This window comes from Staurois parvus, unplaced genomic scaffold, assembly GCF_062004578.1.
Source record: "Staurois parvus isolate SC_StPar_1 unplaced genomic scaffold, SC_StPar_1.0 ptg000155l, whole genome shotgun sequence".
NCBI classification, from domain to species: Eukaryota; Metazoa; Chordata; class Amphibia; order Anura; family Ranidae; genus Staurois; species Staurois parvus.
Genome location: NW_028317951.1, coordinates 29,853,836 through 29,875,527, shown reverse-complemented (window position 1 = coordinate 29,875,527; position 21,692 = coordinate 29,853,836). Strand labels below are relative to the sequence as shown.

Genomic DNA, 21,692 nt, shown 5'->3' with positions numbered 1-21,692 from the left:
GGGGGGGTAAGTAGCTTCATGACAGTCTTGAAGAATCTGAGCAATGACTTGGAACAACCTCATAGAGAAGTACTATGAGAAAATGTGTGAACCATCAAATCTTGGACTCTGCCTGAGATGGCAAAATGATCTAGCCACTTTTTTTTTTTTTTAAATCAAGTATCCTTGCATCAACAGCTTAATGATTTGAGCAGTCATGTTAATGCAGTGGAGTAGAAGGTAGAGGTTTGCATAGTCTAGGGGAGAATTGTAGTGGTAGTCAACTGAACAGGGTGGAATGTTTTCTATTCTCCAGTGTTCTTTTGAATAGGGCTATCCAATGGGTCCCATAGACTTAATGATTATGGCCAAGTGGAAACTGCAATGAGCCAGCTCTGGCTGCAATCATCAGTGTGTTATACATGGAGCTATGTATGTTGTTCCATTTTATCTTGACAGTTTTTATACAAATTATGGTTTTGCCTTTCTCTGCTTATTTTCTGCAGCCTTATACTCCTTTTTTTAATTTTAAAGGTAACTTTATTGTAAATAAAAGCAATAAACTACAAACTAGAGCATCAATGCTCACATAGAGATGTATTACAGTACTGAACAGAATGTCCATTATGTACAATGTCTACATACAGTAAAGGAGCATGTATATAGCAAATATGTGTATCAGCAAAAAATATATGCAAGATCTAAGGGCCGAAAAATCAAAATCAGAAAGACACTCAACAGCGGAAATATCCTCAGGCTACAAACCAAAGTGTACAATGATAGCATCTAATGTAAAACAGGTATTACATAGATTTAAGGGCCATCATAACTAGTGGATGATATAGTATGTGTAGATTCTACCCATGGGGTCCATATTTTATGAAATTTGTTTAGACATCCCCTTGCCTCAGAAGTAGGTTTATATAATGAAATTGCCTGGTTAATTAAGCCAAAAAGGGATAGTAGGGGTAGTCTGTGACTTCTAGTGCATAGCTGTGGACATCTTGGCATAAAGCAGAACCAGTCATAAGAGTTTGGTACAATTAAGGAGGATATCATCATCTATACGCCCAAACAAGCAGCATAAAGGATTACAAATATCTGGCAATTGTGTGAGTGCACTAATAAAAGCGGTAACTGCCGACCAGAAGGCAGAACTCCTCTCACATACCTGGTGTCGACTGATCTGGAGGGGGGGCTTCTCTTGCACCCCTTGTCCAACACCCTTGGTAGTGATGATAGTTGGTGTGAGGAGAGAGTGGAACGTTGGCCTATGTAACAGACAGTGCCAGCTGGTGAGTGCATGAAGCAGATGACCGTAGATCACCAGGCAGGAATTGGAACACAGTGACACTTGTTTGGCAGGCAGGAGCGTAGCTAAGAAATCCCTCAGTGAGAATTCTTCAAGAGCGTGCTAGGCCTCATAGTAGCCTCCATTGAGTCTGTTAAATTCACTCAATTCCATTCGAGGCCACTCCAGTACAGAATCTTGTTGACCTGGAACACAAACATGTTCCTTCCCTTGACTTATGTTATTCATGCTGCTGCCATGCAACTTTTTGACCCAACTTTCAGTGTGATTATGTAGTGCTACTTGGATGCAACTATGATAAGGTTTGTACATTCAAATGGGCTAAAATCCTACTGGAATTGCACCAAAGTAGTACAAGGACCTTTTCCATAATTGCTCCATGCTGCATTGCATTGAGATGAACTGACACTATTGAAAACAATTTGCTTTCCATTGTCATACAATATTGTGCGACTCAAGTCGCATCTGAAATTGCACTTGAGTGAACCAGGCCTTACCCATGCACCTGTCCAGCCAAGCAAGGAATTATCCAGCTTGGTAGATCTTGAGCCCAGCCTAATTAACAGGGAAGTCCTTGGTTTCCTATCACTCAGATGCCAGTCTTTCAGGCTGGGCGGGAGTGTTCCAGTCCCTCACAGTCCAGGGAACATCCCAGGGAGTCCTGGTCATCAGTGGAAGCCAAGCTCCACATCAACATGTTGGAGCTCAGAGCAATCAATTTAGCTCTGCTGCAGTGGGCGTCTCTTCAACAAAGACACTCCATCAGGATGCAATCAGACAATGCCACGGTTGTGGCCTATATCAACCACCAGGAAGACACCAAGAGTCATACAGATTTGAAGAGGTGAGCCAGATAATTGCATGGATAGAAACGCGCACTGTTAAGCGATCTCTGCAGTCCACATCCCAGGAGTGGACAACTAAAATCAGATTGCTTCATCACAGCCAGGATCATGGAAAAGGTGTCCTTCACCCCATCTTCAGACTGATATGTCAGAGATGGGGGAGCCTGGATGTGAATATCCTGGCCTCCAGGTTCAACAGCAAAATACCTCTGTGGCCAGATCCAAAGATCCTTTAGCTCTGGCATTGAATGCCTTGATGATCCCATGTCTCAATTCAGGCTAATCTATGCCTTCATTCAAGGGCAGATATACCTTGTCTGCACCACAAAATAGAGCAATAGAAAAGGCTGGTGATTCTCATTGCTCCAAACTGGCCCAGAAGGATCTGGTACACAGACCTACTTGGACTACTTGTCTTAGGGGTCTCTGCACAATCCGGCTTCAACAGCCATGTCATTAAAGCAACTGACTGAGAAGCGGAAGTCTTCAGAGACAAACAGATCTGGGTCTGTCATCCCTACCTTGCTAAAAGCATGAAAAACCTCTTCCTGGAAGATCCATCATAAATTGAAGTCCTCCTTTACCCGGTGTAAACACAGGTGTTTCAATCCCAAAGAATTCTCTGTGTTTCATATCGTGGACTTCCAACAATCGGTATTTGACCAGAACTTAGCACCCTAAACCAGCCCTAAGCACCCTTAAAGAACACATTTCAGTCTTGTCTGTTCACTTTCAAAAACCACTGGTTTTGCTCTCCCTGGTCAAAACCTTTATACAAAATGTTTCTTGAATCAGTCCCCCTTTGCAAAATCCTGTGCTTTCTTGGGACCTCAGTTTGGTTCTCTCTGCTCTGTAGAAACCACTCTTTTTAAACCAATCAGGGAGATCCCCTTAGATGACCTTTCTCACAAGGTGGCCTTTCTGGTCACCATCAAGTCAGTCAAACATGTTATAGAATTGTCATCTCTCTTACAAGGAGCTATTCCTCGTCCTTCATAAGGGCAAAAGAAGTCCTATGGCCAAGGTCATCCTTCCTTCTTGAGGTGGTGTCGGACTTTCACCTCAGTGAAGATATTATTCTTCATTTTTTGTTCCCTGCTCCAATGCTCCTAAGAGGGATTGTTTATTCATTGCCTAGATGTACAGTACTCAGAACAATTGGAGCCTACCTCAAAGTAAGTTTCTATCTGGATAAAGGACTCTTCTCCTGCCCTCAGTACCTCACAGGGGAAACTCTGCTTCCAAATCAGATCTTGCTTGCTGGATCGGACAACTGATTTCTAAAGCTTACACTCTAAATGAGAAGCTCCTCCTGCACCTTTATGCTCCCACCTCACCAGATGAGTGGGTGTTTCCTGGACATTCCAGGACCAGGTCTGTTTTCATCTTTGTACCATCTGGTCTTCTGTTCATAACTTTTTGCTTCTGTTCATAACTTTTTGAAGTATTACAATATGGATGTTCAATTTTTTGCAGATGGAGCTATTGTCTGCATGGTTCTTGCAGTGACATGCAAAGCTGGGTCTGTGGACCCTTTGTTGTTGGGCCTGTTGGCAGCTTCTCTTTGCCTAGTTGTTGCCCTCCATTCCCCAGCCATTGCTTGGGGATGTTCCAGGGCCTGTGAATACTCAGCCTGAGTACTGTACTGGGCATGGGCCATTATCCCTTTTTTTCCTTGGTTACTCTGCTTTGCTTGCTACAAAACTGAGGACTCACAAAGTGGGGTAGGGTTTTAGGGGTGGTGCTCAGGGGACATGTGCTTGAAAGCTTTGCCAGTGTGAAGGCAATCCAATACTAATATTTTTTGAAGCAGGGGCCCTAGAGAATAAAATGGTGAGTGTTGCAGTTTTTTGTCACATGGTATTTGCACAGCAGTTTTTCAAATGTAATTTTTTGAGAAAAAATACACTGTAATGAATTTTAGTGCACAGTATACCCAATTTGCAAAATATAAAAGATGATACGCCGAGTAAATAATGTGTCATGCTTTCAAATTGCATACGCCTCTGGAATGGCACCAAACTACATTACCTAAAAATCTCCATAGATGACTGTTTAAAAGCCTTTATAGGTTATTTTAGATTTAACACGAGGTTTGGTGCTAGAATTATTGCTCTTACTCAGATGTTCACGGCGATACCTCACGTGTGTGGTGCAAACACCATTTCACCTTTGCTCACGAGTACGGTGGGGAGGGGGGGGGTGCGAGAGCGCATTATTATTATTATTTTTTTTATTATTTAAATTGTTTTTACACTTTTTTTTTATTGCTATCACAAGGGATGGACAGCATTGCGTCTGATAGCATGGACAGTGACATGTACTCTTTACCGAGACATCTGGGATCTATTAGAGTTTGATCCTCTGCCCTTAAAAGCATCCGATGAAACAAAAATTGGTTAGATCAGATGCTTTCACAAGCCAGTAACGGCTTGTTTACATCTGAGCAGAAGTGACAAAATCCCTTGTCGCTTCGAGTTTTAGACCATAGAGCTGATCAGGGATCTTCTACACCGTGTTCCAAATTATTATGCAAATTATTTTTCTCATTTACCTTGATGTTGATGTAATCAACAGCATAATTCTCATGTTATCAACTATTAAGAGTACAATTCAAATTTTATTGAACAAACCCAATGATAACAGTATTTGTTTTAAACATAAAGCACTTACAATGCACTGTTCCAAATTATTACGCACAGTACGTTTCAAAACACTTTATAGGTTGTAAAGAACTGAAAATTGTCATTTGTTGTGTTTGCAGCATATTTACTGAAATCAAAAGCTATTTCAATCAAACTTTTAACAACATTTTAACTTTTTAAACATTTTAACAGGTCACGTTACATTGTAACATAGGACCCCTTATTTGATAGCAGCTTCACAAGTCTTGCATCAATTGAACTTGTGAGTTTTTGGACAGTTTTTGCTTGAATTTGTTTGCAAGATGTCAGAATAGCCTCCCAGAGCTGCTGTTTGGATGTAAACTGCCTCCCACCCTCATAGATCTTTTTCTTGAGGATGCTCCAAAGGTTCTCAATAGGATTGAGGTCAGGGGAGGATGGAGGCCACATCATGACTCTCTTTTTTTTATCCCCATAACAGCCATTGATGCAGAGGTATTCTTTGCAGCATGAGATGGTGCATTGTCATGCATGAAGGTGATTTTATTACGGAAAGCATAGTTCTTCCTTCTGTACCAGGGAAGAAAGTGGTCAGTCATAAACTCCACATATTTTGCAGAGGTCATCTTTACACCTTTGGGGACCCTAAAGGGGCCGACCAGCTCTGTTCCCATGATTCCAGCCCAAAACATGACTCCACCACTGCCTTGCTGAGGTCACAGCCTTGTTGGAAAAGGGTGGCCGTCCACCAACCATCCACTACTCTATCCATCTGGACCATCCAGGGTTGCACGGCACTCATCGGTGAACAGGACTGTTTGAAAATTAGTCTTCGTGTATTTTTCTGCCCAGTGCAGCCGTTTCTGCTTGTGAGCATTGGTTATTGGCGGCCGAATAGAAGGTTTATGCACAGTTGCAAGACTCTGGAGGACTCTACACCTTGATGTCCATGGGACTCCAGAGCACCAGCAGCTTCAAATATTTGTTTTCTGCTATGTAATCGTATTTTAGCAGCTGCTCTCTTGATCTGTTGCATGGTTCTGGCAGAAATCTTCCTCATTGTGCCTTTATCTGCACGAACCCGTCTGTGCTCTGAATCAGCCACAAATCTCTTAATAGTGCGATGATCATGCTTAAGTTTTCGTGAAATATCTAATGTTTTCATACCTCGTCCAAGGCATTGAACTATTTCACTCTTTTCGGCAGCAGAGAGATCCTTTTTCTTCCCCATATTGCTTGAAAATGGTGCTCTGCTTAATAATGTGGAACACCCTCCTTTAGTAGTTTTTCCTTAAATTGGGCTCACCTGCTAATCTAAATATCACAGGTGTCCGAGATTGTTTTCAGTGATCAAAAGAGCCCTGACACACAATGCCATCCATGAGTTACACTGAAACAAAATATTTAATCTTTGTGACACTTAGGCTTGCCATACATTACACAATTATCTGGAGACTTTTGGTTTAGATTTACCAAAAACCATATAATAGGAGGACAAACCTAAACAACACTTTCAGTTGTATCATATTAGGCAGGTCCTTGCACTACATAGTTGAAGGTAAATCTAAAGGAAATAAGGCAGAAAATTGGAAGATAATTGTATAATGTATGGCCAGCCTAAAATAGAATTTTCATAATAATATGGAACGCGGTGTAGTGCTCGGTCATCTCTAAGGTAAGCCAGCATACACCCAACGTCAACATGTAAAAGGGATCTAGTGACTATTTAGCCTCTAAGATTTCTGTTACATTATACATCGCTGGCTAAAAATTTCAATATCGGGATGCTGCTAGAGGCATCTTCTCGGTATAACCACTGAAACTCTAGGACGTCCTATGATATCCTAAAGGTGGGAAGTGGTTTAAGATGCCTTGGACAAATAAATTTCATTTGCTCTGGTGTGGGCAGCCTTACAATAATTTAGGCTGTAGTTGTGGGCCAAAGCCTCAAAGTCTGGACTTGTCACATGACAAGGGAGAGGAGTCCTACTAGTGGTCTGTTCCCTGGGTATTCCTTTTTATAGGTTACCTGGACATCCTACTTCTAAGGGAGCAGTCTGCTTCTCTGCTACGGTTTGGATGGGTTCTGTATCTACAGAACTCTGCTTTAATCTCAACTCAAAGCTGGAAACTTGGATGTGACCCTGGATATCATTCAGGCAAGGGTGATGCTCTCTACAGAGAACTACCTTTTGGATTTGCCTTTGCATGAGGGTTCTGGATAAGATGATACTTGATAAAATACAGAGAGGTTAGAATTTGTGTGTCCGGTTATTAATATTTTGTGTTCCTGTTAGGGAGATTTCCCCCTCGATATTTGTACTGTTCACTGATGACACTAGGACTAAAGGAGCAAGAACTGGACTAGAGTAGAAATCTTCCAATCTTATCCCCTGACAGCTGGGAATTTCTGGTGTTTACAGGACAGGAAGTGAATGAAAATCTCTTGAATGGGGCACATATGAAAAAATAAAAATCTGACAGTGGTTGTAATCCTTTAAAACTTTATCTAAAATGTTAAAGAAAATTGTCTTTTGTCAGGTTTTTGTCTTTATTCTCATTGAAGAGCTTTCCCCAGGGGGCCACAATAACAAACACAGCAGAAAAGAGTATAATCCTACCCAACAATTAAAAGAAAAATAGTGTCTTGCTAACTTGCTTTCTGTCCAATGTGGCTAGTTCAGGAAGGGAGAAGATGACCTATGAACATGGATGGAGATAAACCGTGAAACTTTGGAGATCTAAACCTGTGTGTGTGTGTGTGTGTGTGTGTGTGTGTGTGGGCCTTTTTTTGTTTTTTTTTAAGGCCTTCTAATAAAAGCTGAAATGATTATGAAAATGAATGTTGAGGTCACATGTTCAGGTTGGGACAATCAGTTGACCCCCCCCCCCCCAGCCTGGGGGGAAAAAAAAAACATGCATGGGCCCCATATATAGTTGCATGCCCAGCATTTGTAAATTTGCCGCAGGCTTCTTTGTTTGATGTATTGCTTTTTTTTATTCCAACCACATTTTGTCACTTGTGTTAATATTTAAGTAATATTGATGATAGAAGCATGCTGCTTGTGTGTTCTGTTCATTGTCTACATTTTGTGCTTTTATATATTTGTATATTATAAGGTATAGATTTTGTTAAACCTTGCATATGAGAGTGACATCCTTGGGAAAGTCAAGATATCCTAAAGACTAGTTGACCTTTGTAGAAGAATTGCTGTGTCATTCAAGACCGTAGGTTAATTTTTTTTTTTATCAGGAAAATCCCAGCTGCTGTGCACGGCTAATATAAAGCTTATTTGCCACTTCTACTGAAAAGTAGAAAACTGCATAGAATGCCTTCCCAAAGAATAGAGTTGCATGCATTTACCTCTCTGATATGACTTAGCATATATATATATATATATATATATATATATACAGGGCTTTTTTTCTCAGAGGAAAGGTGGTGGAACTCCCCCACCCAAACCTGGCCACGCCCCCATCAAACCCTAGGACCACCCCTTTAGAGAACAGGAATGCAAGTAAAATTTGGGAGGGGCTATAAAAGTAAATGTATGGAATTAACACCGCCCCCCCCCCCCCACATTAGTAAGAATAGCGAGTAACACTGCCCCCCCCCACATTAGCAAGAAAAGCGAGAAAAATTGTATCGCCGCTCCTTACCTGATGCTGACGATCCGCGCTATGGTAGGATCGACGAGCAGAGGGCGTGATGACGTCAGCGCGCACCGCCGGGTGTACTAAGATACACCTTTCCTATGGGGGTGGCCGCGCGCCCCCGATGTTTACACGCTGGCGGTAGAGGGGGGGGGGGGTGAAGCGTGCATGTCCCCGCTCACCGGCTGTGAGCAGCGGCAGTGACAGGTGCCGGGCACGCGCAAGCATGACATAAACAAGCCGCGTCCGGCACCTGTCACTTTCGCTGCTCTGCATAGCTTGTCAGCTCTGCAGAGGCAGTCGGTGAGCGGGGACAAGAAGAAAAAGGTGGCGGAACGCAGTACCGCCGCGTTCCGGCAGAAAGAAAGCCCTGTATATATATATATATATATATATGTGTGTATGTGTACGAGTGCCTCGGCTCTCGGGACTGTCCCTCATTGGCTTAGACCACAGCTGGAGCCATTGAGGAGAGAGGGGGGGCAGAGCCGAGCCACGGCTCTGTGTGTGAAGGGACATGCAGAGCAGTGTCTCATGAGCGCACCTGCTTGGGTGCCCCCATAGCTAGCTGCTTGCTCTGGGGAAAGGAGGGAGGGGCCAGGAGCACCAGCAGAGGACCCGATAAGAGAAGAATCAGGATTCTCTGTGCAAAACCACTGCACATGCTAGTCCCCGATCTGCTGCGCTATGCTTCCATAAGACACATAGAGCCGCAGCTGGGCCCCACACCCTGCTCTCTCCTCATTGGATCACTGTCTCAGCCAATGAGGAGGAAGAGACCCCAGACAGCAGAGGCTGTCTAGAATGTCACTGGATTAGAGGGGGCATAGTTAAGGATTGGGGAGCTGGGGGGGGGGGGCAGCTGCACACAGGTTTTTTACCTTCATGCATAGAATTCATGAAGGTAGAAAACCTTGAGCCTTTAGAGCCACTTTAGATACACGGGAAATAAGTACTTGAATAATATATTTTATTTTTTTTTTTTAAAGTAGGTTTTGTTTTAGGAATAATCGTATATTTTTAGTTGATTTATTATTGAAACCTCCTCTGAGATGGAATGGGTTTATTTCTGGATGGTCAATGATGAGCTGAATTGTCCACCGACTCATTTTTCTGCAACTCCATCCTAAATATATTGCCCCTCCAAAGATCTAAGCTCTGCCTTTTCATGCAGTTGAAAATAATGTTTCAGCTGCATTTTTAATAAAGTGGAACACATTTATAAAGCTGGAAAAATAGAACATCTACTCCTGTAATGGATGTGACAGATAGATGGAACCTAGGCTGAGATCTTCTGGAGGCTTTGCTAGCTATAAAGAGAGAGAGTAATTCCTTGTGTCAGGCCTGTGTTAATTGTGTGTGAATTTACCCCTGAAATTTGCCAACCCTTAGTTTTTTAGCCCTTGTAATGGTAAACGGCAGAGGCTCCAATTAATACTAAGAAGAAGCCCTTGTAATTGGGTGCAAATGGCAAGCTTACTGAATATACTATGTGCTCATGGTTCAATTTATTCACATTGTACACATTCATAGGAGCTTAAGTAAAGATATAATATGTAAATAAATCAGAATGCTAAATATACAATGTTGTGTAAGGTGGGCTAAGGGTAGGTTAAATTCTTGATACTGACAAAATTTTAGTTGTAATATAGCAATCTGGTTCCCAACCCTTTTTTTTTTTTTTTTTTTTTTTTTTAACCTCTTGATCAAGTAATAAAGAAACATATTGCATGGGGCTTTTCTCCTTATTTGTATGTATTTTCTTGTTAGGTGGTCAAGAAGAATATGTTTTATCGTATGAACCAGTCAGTCAACATGAAGGTTTGTAAGAATCAATTTACTGTTTTACCCATTTTGCAATGTTTTTTTTCTATTTTCTTTGGGGACAGTTCAAGATTAGTTCTACTTTTAAGTTGACACGAAATCCACTATTTCATTCATATTATCACCTCTCTTTGTGTGTTTGTGTGTTTGTGTGTGTGTGTGTGTGTGTGTGTGTGTGTATATATATATATATATATATATATATATATATATATATCACTCTATTTTGCCAAAGTATTGAGACACCCCTCCAAATAATTGGATTCAAGTGTTCCAATCACCTCCATGGCCACATGTGTATAAAGTCAAGCACCTAGGCATGCCGACTGCTTCTACAAACATTTGTGAAAGAATGGGTTGCTCTCAGGAACTCAATTGAAAGTGAACTCAAGCGTGGTACCGTGATAGGTTGCCACCTGTGCAATAAGTCCATCTGTGAAATTTCCTTGCTACTAAATATTCCACAGTCAACTGTTAGTGGTATTATAACAAAGTGGAAGCAACTGGGAACAACAGCAACTCAGCCACAAAGTGGTAGGTGTTTGTAGAAGAAAACAAGCTGTGCAGCTTTGAACAAAATTGAATATTGTTGCTCCAGGCATAGGCTGTTTACATACCTCACGAATCTTGACCTAAAAACTCCTAAAATGTTAAAAACTCCTAAAGTGGGGCCTAGCTATTACTGTTTATCTTCACCATTACAGGAGCAAGTTCTTTCTCTGATTCAAACCTCCACGTATGCAGTAGCTCAGAGTTTGAGACCTTCATTAGCAACAGCCTGGGAATTTTCAGGTCTGGCAACATGAGGTAATGTGAATGGCTTACACCTATAGCATTATTTAACTTTAGTCAAAGCTTCACAGTTTATCTACAGATGCCCCTTATCTGCATAGGCAAGTTTTTGGTAAAGGTGTACTAACCCTTTAAGGGGTTAACTTGAAGGACTCTGACTGTGACACTGTTGGTCACGTAGCAGCTCAATGTTTGAATTTGGCTTAATAGCACCTGTACGCATTATTTGGCTCTACTGCTCCTGCGTGAGTCTCCATCCTGGGTTCGCAATGCACATGCTCACCATTTTCCAGTGCACATTGACCTCATTGCCTTCCCACTTTCTCCAGTGTCTATGCACCACCTCCACGATCTGGTCACTAATAACATTAACCCATCCTGCTCAAGCATCTATTTGTGAGAACATCTTATGGGTGATCCCTTATATACCCATTGTGAAGGATCATAAAAGCATAAGGACCAGTCCTCAGGGCCTTGCTAGCTTATAGTCCTCTAACTGTGTTGGGTGTCTTGCAGAGGTCTCCCTAACGGACCTAACACCCATAGCCTGGTCCACTGTTTCCTGACTGAGTTACAACAACACTCAGTGTTTCCTAACCCCTTCAAGGGTAACTCCCTGTTTTGTATTATCTGGGGAGGAATTCACTGCTGTTATGTCTGAATTTATGGGGGAAATTACTCCCCAGAGTACCCTATCCTTGTTTGTGGACTTGGTATAGGTGGAGACTCAGTCCAAAGATATACAGAGAGGAACAGAAGTGTTTGAACACCCTGCGATTTTGCAAGTTCTCCCACTTAGAAATCATGGAGGGGTCTGAAATTCACATTGCAGGTGCATTCCCCCTCAGAGAGACAGAATTAAAAAAGAAAAATCATGAAATCACATTGTATGATTTTTAAAGAATTTATTTGTCTTGCACTGCTGAACAAAAGTATTTGAACACCTGAGCAAAACAGTGTTAATATTTGGTACAGAAGCCTTTGTTTGTTTGCAATTGCAGAGGTCAAACGTTTCCTGTAGTTCTTGACCAGGTTTGCACACACTGCAACAGGGATTTTGGCCCACTCCTCCACACAGATCTCCTCTAGATCTGTCAGGTTTCGGGGCTGTTGCTGAGCAACACGGAGTTTCAGCTCCCTCCAAAAATGTTCTATTGGATTTAGGTCTGTGGACTGGCTAGGCCACTCCAGAACCTTGATATGCTTCTTTCGGAGCCACTCCTTGATTATCCTGGCTGTGTGCTTCGGGTCGTTGTCATTTTGGAAGACCCAGCCACGACCCATCTTCAATGCTCTGGCTGAGGGAAGGAGGTTGTTGCTCAAAATCTCACAATAAATGGCCCCATTCATCCTCTCCTTAATACAGTGCAGTCGTCCTGTCCCCTTCACAGAAAAACACCCCCAAAGCATGATGTTACCACCCCCATGCTTCACAGTAGGGATGGTGTTCTTGGGATGCAACTCATCTTTCTTTTTCCTCCAAACACGACGAGTGAAGTTTAGACCAAAAAGTTTCTTTGGTCTCATCTGACCACATGACTTTCTCCCATGCCTCCTCTGGATCATCCAGATGGTCATTGGCAAACTTCAGACGGGCCTGAACATGTGATGACGTGAGCAGGGGAACCTTCCGTGCAATGCATGATTTAAAACCATGATGGCGTAGTGTTCTACTGACAGTGACCTTTGAAACTGTGGTCCCAGCTCTCTTCATGTCATTGACCAGCTCATCCCTTGTAGTTCTGGGCTGATTCCTCACCTTTCTTATCAGTGATACCCCACGAGGTGAGATCTTGCATGGAGCCCCAGTCCGAGGGAGACTGACAGTCGTCTTTAGCCTCTTCCATTTTCTAACAATTTCTCCAACAGTTGATCTATTTTCACCAAGCTGCTTGGCAATTGCCCCGTAGCCCTTTCCAGCCTTGTGGAGGTCTACAATTTTTTCTCTGGTGTCTTTTGCCAGCTCTTTAGTCTTGCCCATGGTAGTAGTTGGCGTCTGACTGTGGGGTGGACAGGTGTCTTTAAAGAGCTCAGACAGGTGCTACTAAGTTAGATTAATGAGTGGAGTAGAGGTGTACTTTTTAAAGGCACAGTAACAGGTCTTTGAGAGCCAGAATTCTTGCTGTTTCTTAGGTGTTCAAATACTTATGTTCAGCAGTGCAAGACAAATTCTTTAAAAATCATACAATGTGATTTCATGAATTTGTTTTTCTAAATTCTGTGTCTCAGAGTGGGAATGCACCTACAATGTGAATTTCAGATACCTCCATGATTTCTAAGTGGGAAAACTTGCAAAATCGCAGGGTGTTCAAATACTTCTGTTCCTCACTGTAACTCTAAAACTTAAGGATATCATATTGATCTCTAATGATACAGTCCCCCACATAACTAGACTTGAGGATACTGCCTCAATTATATCTAAAATGACTAGCTTGAGTTCTCTAAGACATTCCAAACCTGTTAAGATTTTTAAAGTGCATTCACTTTTGCAGTCTGTTCTGAATAGTGACTTGCTTAATCCGTGAAAAGGCTCTGCTCTTCCCAAACATTTTGCTCAGAAACATTCAATTGAGTAGGGATTCAAAAAAAGTTAGCCTTTCCTGTAAACTAATCAGTGTTTAAAGATAAAAAACTGCAAGCCCTTTCGAGGGCCTAATTGTCCCTTGCAGGCCTTGTCCTGCAACCTGCTATTGTTGCAATGTCCAGTTGCCAGACCATAGTTGGCTGATTCATGCATATGTCTTGGAATCCTGGAACTATCCTAATAGATCCTTCTATCCTTCAACAACTGGAACTCATGATTGTGGCCCCACTTTACCTTGTTGAGGGACTAGCAGATATTTTTAATCAAATACTCTGAATGGGTCTCCTTTTGAATTTTAGGACATTTTAGATCAAATGTTGGTCTGTAGTGCACGAGTACAAGAAACACCTCTTGTATTTGCCCTGTAATGGGGAGTGCCTCTTTGGCACCTCCCTGGACAACTTTATCAAGGAATTCACTAGAGCAAAAAGTCTCTTTGCCCCAGAAAAAAAGGGCAAAGCCTCAGTCTTGCTCATTGAACTCCTACAGTAGACAGTAAAGTTGGGACAGAAGTGACAGCAGCAAAGATCAGTGATCTTGGAGAAGGTGCAGGCTCTACTGTACTCTTCCCCCTCCAGCTTCCTCCCTATTGTCAGAACAGTGCTGTATTATACATTAAGGCACCTTCAACTGTACCCTCCTGCCCGCCCCGTACTGTGCCCTCCTGAGCACCCCGTACACCCGGGGTGTGTGTGAAGGTTGGTAGAGGACTTGGCTTGGGGGATGTATAGGCGGGTAGAGTACATGGCTGTGGGGGGAAGGGGGTAGATGACATGGCTGTGGGGAGGGTGAGGGGTGTGATGGGGCAGAGATAATTTACAAGCGTGTGTTCAGGGACGGAATTGGGGGCAGGGTAGGGGTTGGGTGGAGCAACTGGTGGCGAGTAACTCCTAAGGCCTGGCTAGTAGCTTAGGGCTTAACATTTTGAGCCCTGATTTATATTCCTCTTATATGTTCCAACAAAAATGTGCATTTTCTGTGCTCAGAAGGAATTGTGATTGAGAGAATTTAATATTGGCTCGTCAAATTTGGAGCCCTTGCATTTTTAGCTTATCCTGCCCTAAGTTTGAGCTGCCAGCATTGCATTGCTGAACAGCTGAGGATTCCATTTTTCAACGTGCACAACAGATCACGTATTCTTTATACTTGCACTCAAGATTACAGACCTCTCACCACAGTGAAAGACAAAAATTGTTTTTATCTGCTTATAAGTTTAAATATAATTTTGTGGATTTTATATGCATCAGTGTTTATCCCTAAGCATAAAGGTATAGTACTGTAAACCAGTTTTAAGCAGGTGTGGAAGAAAATGCTGTAAATTAACCGCTTCAGGACCACCCACATTGTAATGCAGACCGGTGGCTCCTACAGACACAGTGATGTACCTGTGTGTCGCGGCTTGCTTCTGGGTCCAAGGTGCAGCTGGATTTTGTCAGCAAGTGGCAAACATTAACACTTGTAGGGATGCACTGATAGTTTTTACTGGCGAGCCAGCTCTGGCTCCCAGTCCCACTGTGGACATCAGATGCTGCGGCTTGGGCTCCTCCTGCCCTCTTCCCACCCCCCCACCCCGCCTCCAGCGGTTCTAGCCATCCACTGGCCTGGTCATGAAAGAGGTTAAACCTTCCAGAGCTCAAGTGGTTAAGAATGCTTTCAGAAATAGAAGTGTTAATAGTAGGCTGCTTCAGATTCATCTCTCTCTTCATGTAATCGCAGACAGACTTAATGATTTTGAGATCAGGGCTCTGTTTTTTTTTTTTTTTTTTGCATAATTGATTCGCTTAGCCTTGTTTCCACGTCCTATGTATGAAAACATTGGAACTGGAGTGCAGAAAAATGGTTACCAGTGCCCTGGACTAAGGAGCCAAAATTTGAAATATTTGGCTGTAGCAGGAGGCAGTTTGTTCATGTAGGACTGGAGAGCGGTACATTGAGTGTCTGCTGGCAACAGTGAAGCGTGGTGGTTCCTTGGAAGTTTGGGGCTGCATTTCTGCAAATGGAGTTGGAGATTTGGTCAAGATCAGTGGAGTCATCAATGCTGAGAAATACAGGCAGATACTTCATCCATCATGCCATACCATAAGCTAGTGGTTGGCCCCATATATATTCTGCAACAGGACGAACAATCCCAAACATGCCGCCAATGTCATTAATAACTATCTTCAGCATAAAGAACAACGAGTCCTGGAAGTGATGGTTTGGCACCACAGAGCCCTGATTTCAACATCAGGTCTGCAGCACAGTGGCTAAATGGTTAGCACTTCTGTCTGGCAGTACTGGGGTCGCTGGTTCGAATCCCAACCACAGCACCACCTGCCTGGAGTTTGCATGTTCTCCCTGTGCCTGCGTGTGTTTCCTCCGGGTACTCCGGTTTCCTCCCACACTCCAAAGACATGCTGGTAGGTGAATCGGCTCCTGTCTAAATTGGCCCTAGTAGGTGTATGTAGGAATGTGAGTTAAAGACCTTAGATTGTATACCCCTTGAGGGTTAGGGACTGATGTAAATGTACAATATATATGTAAAGAGCTGCGTAAATTGACAGCGCTATATAAGTACCTGAAATAAATAAATAAGTCTGTCTGGGATTACATGAAGAGATGGAAGGATTTGAGGCAGCCTACATCAACAGAAGACCTGTGGTTTGTTCTCCAAGGTGTTTTGAACAACCTACCTGCGGAGTTCTTTCAAACATTGTGTGAAAGCGTACCTAAAAGAATTGACACTGTTTTGAAGACAAATATTGATTTATTTATTTTATTACAAGTACTTATATAGCGCCATCAATTTATGCAGTTCTTTACATATGTATATACACTATATTGCCAAACGTATTGGGATGCCTGCCTTTACACGCACAAGAACTTTAATGGCATCCCAGTCTTAGTCTGTAGGGTTCAATATTGAGTTGGCCCACCCTTTGCTGCTATAACAGCTTCAACTCTACTGGGAAGGCTGTCCACAAGGTTTAGGAGTGTGTCTATGGGAATGTTTCACCATTCTTCCAGAAGCGCATTTGTGAGGTCAGGCACTGATGTCGGACGAGAAGTCCTGTCTTGCAGTTGCCTTCACCATACTTTACACTTGACATAATGCAGTCAAGGAAGTACCGTTCTCCTCGCAACTGCCAAACCCAGACACGTCCATTGGATTGCCAGACAGCAGCTTGATTCGTCACTCCAGAGAAAGCTTCTCCACTGCTCTAGAGTCCAGTGGCAGCGTACTTTATACCACTGCATCCAACACTTTGCATTGCACTTGGTGATGTAAGGCTTTGCAGCAGCTGCTCAGCCATGGAAACCTATTCCATGAAGCTTTCTACGCACTGTTGTGCTAATCTGAAGGCCACACAGAGTTCAGGGGTCTTTAACTATTGACTCTGCAAACTGTGCGCTTCAGCACATGCTGATTTGGATTCCTCTTCTGTTAATTTGCTTTCAATTTTTAACCGCTTGACCGCCTCCCTATAGCAGAAATACTGCTACAGGGGGGCAGGGCTGCACAAAATCATATATATATATATATATATATATATATTTATATATATTTATATATATATTTATATTTATATATATATATATATATATATATATATATATATATATATATATATATATATATATTATATATATATATATATATATATATATATATATATATATATATTTATATATATATATATATGTTGTTTGCATTTTCAGATAGGGCCCTAGGCGGCTAGGGATGTCAATCACCTGGTCCCGGCTGGCGGTTCCACACTGGCACCCTGTGATCGTCTGGGAAAGCTGATGGGAGAAACCTGTGTGTAAGCAACACAGGTCTCTCTGCTGTCAGTATGGACATGCTGTTTTGCATCTCTCTCTTTTTATTAGCACTGATCACTGTATTAGTGTCACTAGGGATGTCAGTGGCAGTTAGTTTCCACCCAGTGTCAGAATGCCCGCCGCAGTCCCGCTAGAAGTTGCTGATCGCCGCCAATACTATTATAAAAATAATAAAAATTAAAATTTCAGTATATACACTGCTATTTGTAGATTCTATAACTGTCACGTAAGCCAATTAATTTACATGTATTGGGATTTTTTTAGCAAAAGGCATGTAGCAGAATACATTTTGGCCTAAATTTATGACGCAATGTGATTTTTTTAATAATTTTTTATTGGATATGTTTTGTAGCAAAAAGTAATATATAAAAAATTTTATTTTCAAAATTGTCAGGGTTTTTTTTTGTTTTTTTTTTAATAGTTCAAAAAATAAACGCAGAGGTGATCAAATACCACCAAAAAGAAACTCTATTTGTGGGGGGGGGGAATGACATAAATTTAATTTATGTACACCATTGCATGACTGCGCAATTGTCCGTTAAAGTAATGCAGTGCCGTATCGTAAAAAATGGCCTGGTCAGGAAGGGGGTAAATCCTCTGGGGGGCAAGTGGTTAATTGATAAAAATAAACTATCACTTGTCTTTCTGAAAGCATTCCTAATTGACAGTATTTTTTCACACCTGCCTAAAACTCTTGCCTAGTACTGTATCTAATTTATTAATTCATGGGAGGAAATTTTTACAAAATTATGGACCTAGTTCTAAAAAGCTCTATCAGAAGATTTTAAACTTCTACTAATTTTTTTTTTTTTTTTTTTTTGCAGTAAATTATTCTCGACCAGTAATTATTTTAGGGCCAATGAAGGACCGAATTAATGATGATTTGATCTCTGAATTTCCTGAAAAGTTTGGGTCTTGTGTTCCCCGTAAGTATTATGTCTGCATTCAGGAACTGTATTTTGGGTTCAGATAAAGGTTTTGCATAAAACAAGGTATAAAATTGTCGGTACAATGGCCTTTCAAAGCAACTAGCTGTGGACAATAGGTAAAGAATGTTTCCTCAATATGTTCTTGATGTGTCTGTTGTACTGTGTATTTGTGTTAAAAAGTATCCTGTTCTCTTTGTATTTCTTTCTTTGTATGAAATACCTGGTTCTCCTGTCAGCCCACCTGATTTCCTGTTTCAAACTGACCACGTTAGGCATAAGAGTACATTCTTCCCATTGTGGTCTGTTTTCTGGCTGTGTTGGGAAAATGGCCTACCTGTCCTCCAATGATCAGACTTGTGCTGACATGCCCCTCTGCACAGCCATTCACTGAGAAGATATGTGTCCTGTTCTTTCCCAATCCCCCTCTCTTAAGCTGCAGAGTGTTCTCCACCCCCACCTCTCTAAATCTGCAGCTGAGAAGAGAGATTGTGATCACTTCTAAAAAGAAAAATGTATCTGTATTTTTTATATATACACAAATGGTTTGCCTTTTATTTCTATTTTAAACGAATAGGTTGTTTTATAAGGTAAGGGTTCACATATACTTTAGAACAAACCTGACATATTTTATGAGGGTTGCCATTCCTGACCTCCTGAAACTGCTAGCTGCCTGGCTGTTTTGTTAACCCTCAAGATTTCATATTTTTTAAATCCCTGTATGAAATGTCAGCATGATATCCAGGCAACAAGCATCTTCAAAAGAAGAACACAGCAGTGGAAATTTCCATATTTATACAGCATGTTAAAGGGCACTTGTGCTCAGACTATGGATATTAATATATGTACATATTCTTAAGCCATAAAAGAGCTTTAAACAAACCATCCCTGACCTCCCTAGCTGTTAGTATAGTAAAGTTGTTCATTCTTAAATGTGATGACTTAGACTTTAGGCAAGTGATTCCTAACCTTTTCTATGCCCCATACCCTTAGGAAATATTTGATTAATGTTCATATCTCCTACAAAAGTAATATCACATTTCAGGATGAAGACGACTTTTTTTAATTTTTGAACCATGTACCAAATGAAAAGCAGCTCTGCTCACATGCGTTTGTTGGATATACCGCCTGATTCAAGCATTGCTACCAGTTGCTGGGTCACTGATAAGTGCACGTCAAACCCAACCACAAATGATTCCTTGGGCCGCACACCAGTATAGTGAATCACAAAACAAATTATCACAAAATGACTTCAGCTAGCTCTTCACCCATCAACATTTGGGAAACATTTGTGGAACAAATTTAACCGCACACGATACTGCGTGTGAACAAATTCAACTTAAAAGAAAGTTCCAAATTGTAGGAATAGAGATTAATGATCCATTCTTCTGCAATCCTCATGTCTCCATCAACAGAATATCCATCGGATTTTCTGAGTGAAGCAATATACTTTTATGATCTTGAGAAAAAATGTGTACAATGTTTGTCAAGAGTATTGCTTGTAAAATTCATAACGCAAAACAGTTTTTCCTTTTATATCCATAATACCAAAATAGTGCAAACACCCCTGATATGACCAGTTTTTGGAAAGTATTTACCCCAAAGTGATCTTCATTTTTGACACTGTTTTTTCAAATTGAGTAAACATGCTGGCATTGAGGTGTTTTAAAACAGAGCTTGGTAACAGGGCACTAGATACCGTGCAGACAGGTCATTCACAGAGGGAGGAAGAAGTGAAGGGTTAATGTACAGAACCGTGAAAGGATGGAGAGAAAGGGTTCTTACAGGTCCCATAATAAGACCGGCTGAAGATCAGATGTATGCAATAGGCAGGGGCTAAGGGGTTAAAAGCCGTTTTTGATTTGGTGACCCTGATCTGTACCAGCAATTTTCAACTAATGAATGACTCATTCGTTTGTTCTTCTTACCTTCCCTTTCTCCATTTGTGAGAGTAAGGGGAGGGCTGGTCCAATATAAACACTACACTGTTTATATTTGTGATCACTGTAATTGAAGATCAACTGGTACATAGCCACAGCCACTCTCTGTGAACTGAGCTGTCTGATGAAAACTTCTATTTACAGCTACTAACATGTGCACTGGCTGCCTGAGGATGATTTCCACAGTGCCATTTATAAACTGCTCTGCAGAAATGTGTGTGCACCCTTTTTCCATTTTCAGACGTACAGCAGTAAGTGGTTAACAAATATGAACAACCGGTTCAAACCTTTATACATTTAAACAAACGTATAATTGATGAAAATCAGTATAGTTTCCCTTTATATAAACCATTTTATGTTTTACTTCAGATACAACTCGACCAAAACGAGATTATGAAGTAGATCGGAGAGATTATCACTTTGTCACTTCCCGGGAGCAGATGGAAAAAGATATTCAAGATCACAAATTTATAGAGGCAGGCCAATACAATAATCACCTGTATGGCACTAGTGTACAGTCTGTGCGAGAAGTGGCAGAGAGGGTAAGAGTTTTTCATTTTCTACTTTACTTTGTGATGGGTGTGGTTTCTAACTGAATTGACTGACTTTTTTTATTTCAGGGAAAGCACTGCATACTTGATGTGTCTGGAAATGCAATTAAAAGATTACAGTTAGCCCAGCTATACCCAATTTCTATTTTCATCAAGCCTAAATCGGTAGAAAATATAATGTAAGTATTGAGTTGACTGGTAACCAATTCCAATATTTAGCTGGTTTGCAAAATACACTATGGCTTTACATTAGCTGAGTGTATACTTTGCTACTCAAATGCAACCATGTACAGCTCTGTTGGAAGTAGTGGCTAGGCCTCACAAGTGCTAAGTAAATCTTCTATCTCCTGCTGCTGCTTGAGTGCTGTGTGACGAGGAAGAGAGGGGAGAAGAGATGCAGCCGTGTACAAAGCTAGATATATTCTCCCCTCTCTTCCCCTTCACACAGGGAACGGAGGAGGGACAGAGAAATGGAAACATTTTTTACCTTAATGCAAAGAAAGCACTGAGATAAAAGAAAAAACAAAAGTTCTTGGTCACTAATTCAGTTGTTTGTACCTGAACAGGGAGATGAATAAACGTCTAACAGAGGATCAAGCCAGGAAAACATTTGAGAGAGCTATGAAACTGGAGCAGGAGTTCACAGAACATTTTACAGGTTTGTTTCAGACATTTGGCTCCTGGATCTGAATATGCAAAAACCCCATCCAGTCTACACCTTGAGTACCCCACTGGGGATCCCCTTACTTGGCAATAGTATCTCATAGATTCAAGGGAGCTGGGACAAAAGCGCTGAATAGTATGCATATCGGAAACTCAGAACACTGCTCAGGGTAGGT

The 21,692-nt window shown here is 41.5% G+C and overlaps 1 protein-coding gene across 24 annotated transcripts in view; it reads left to right on the top strand.

Moving 5' to 3' along the window:
• DLG1 (discs large MAGUK scaffold protein 1) overlaps positions 1–21,692 on the top strand; it is a 321,932-nt gene that overhangs the window by 290,427 nt on the left and 9,813 nt on the right. For all 24 annotated transcript variants that reach the window (XM_089675610.1, XM_089675624.1, XM_089675634.1 and 21 more), the window contains 5 exons: positions 10,185–10,235; positions 18,261–18,362; positions 20,672–20,844; positions 20,923–21,032; positions 21,420–21,511. In XM_089675610.1, the coding sequence (XP_089531736.1) occupies positions 10,185–10,235; positions 18,261–18,362; positions 20,672–20,844; positions 20,923–21,032; positions 21,420–21,511 (528 nt within the window). The remainder of the gene's footprint in view (positions 1–10,184; positions 10,236–18,260; positions 18,363–20,671; positions 20,845–20,922; positions 21,033–21,419; positions 21,512–21,692) is intronic.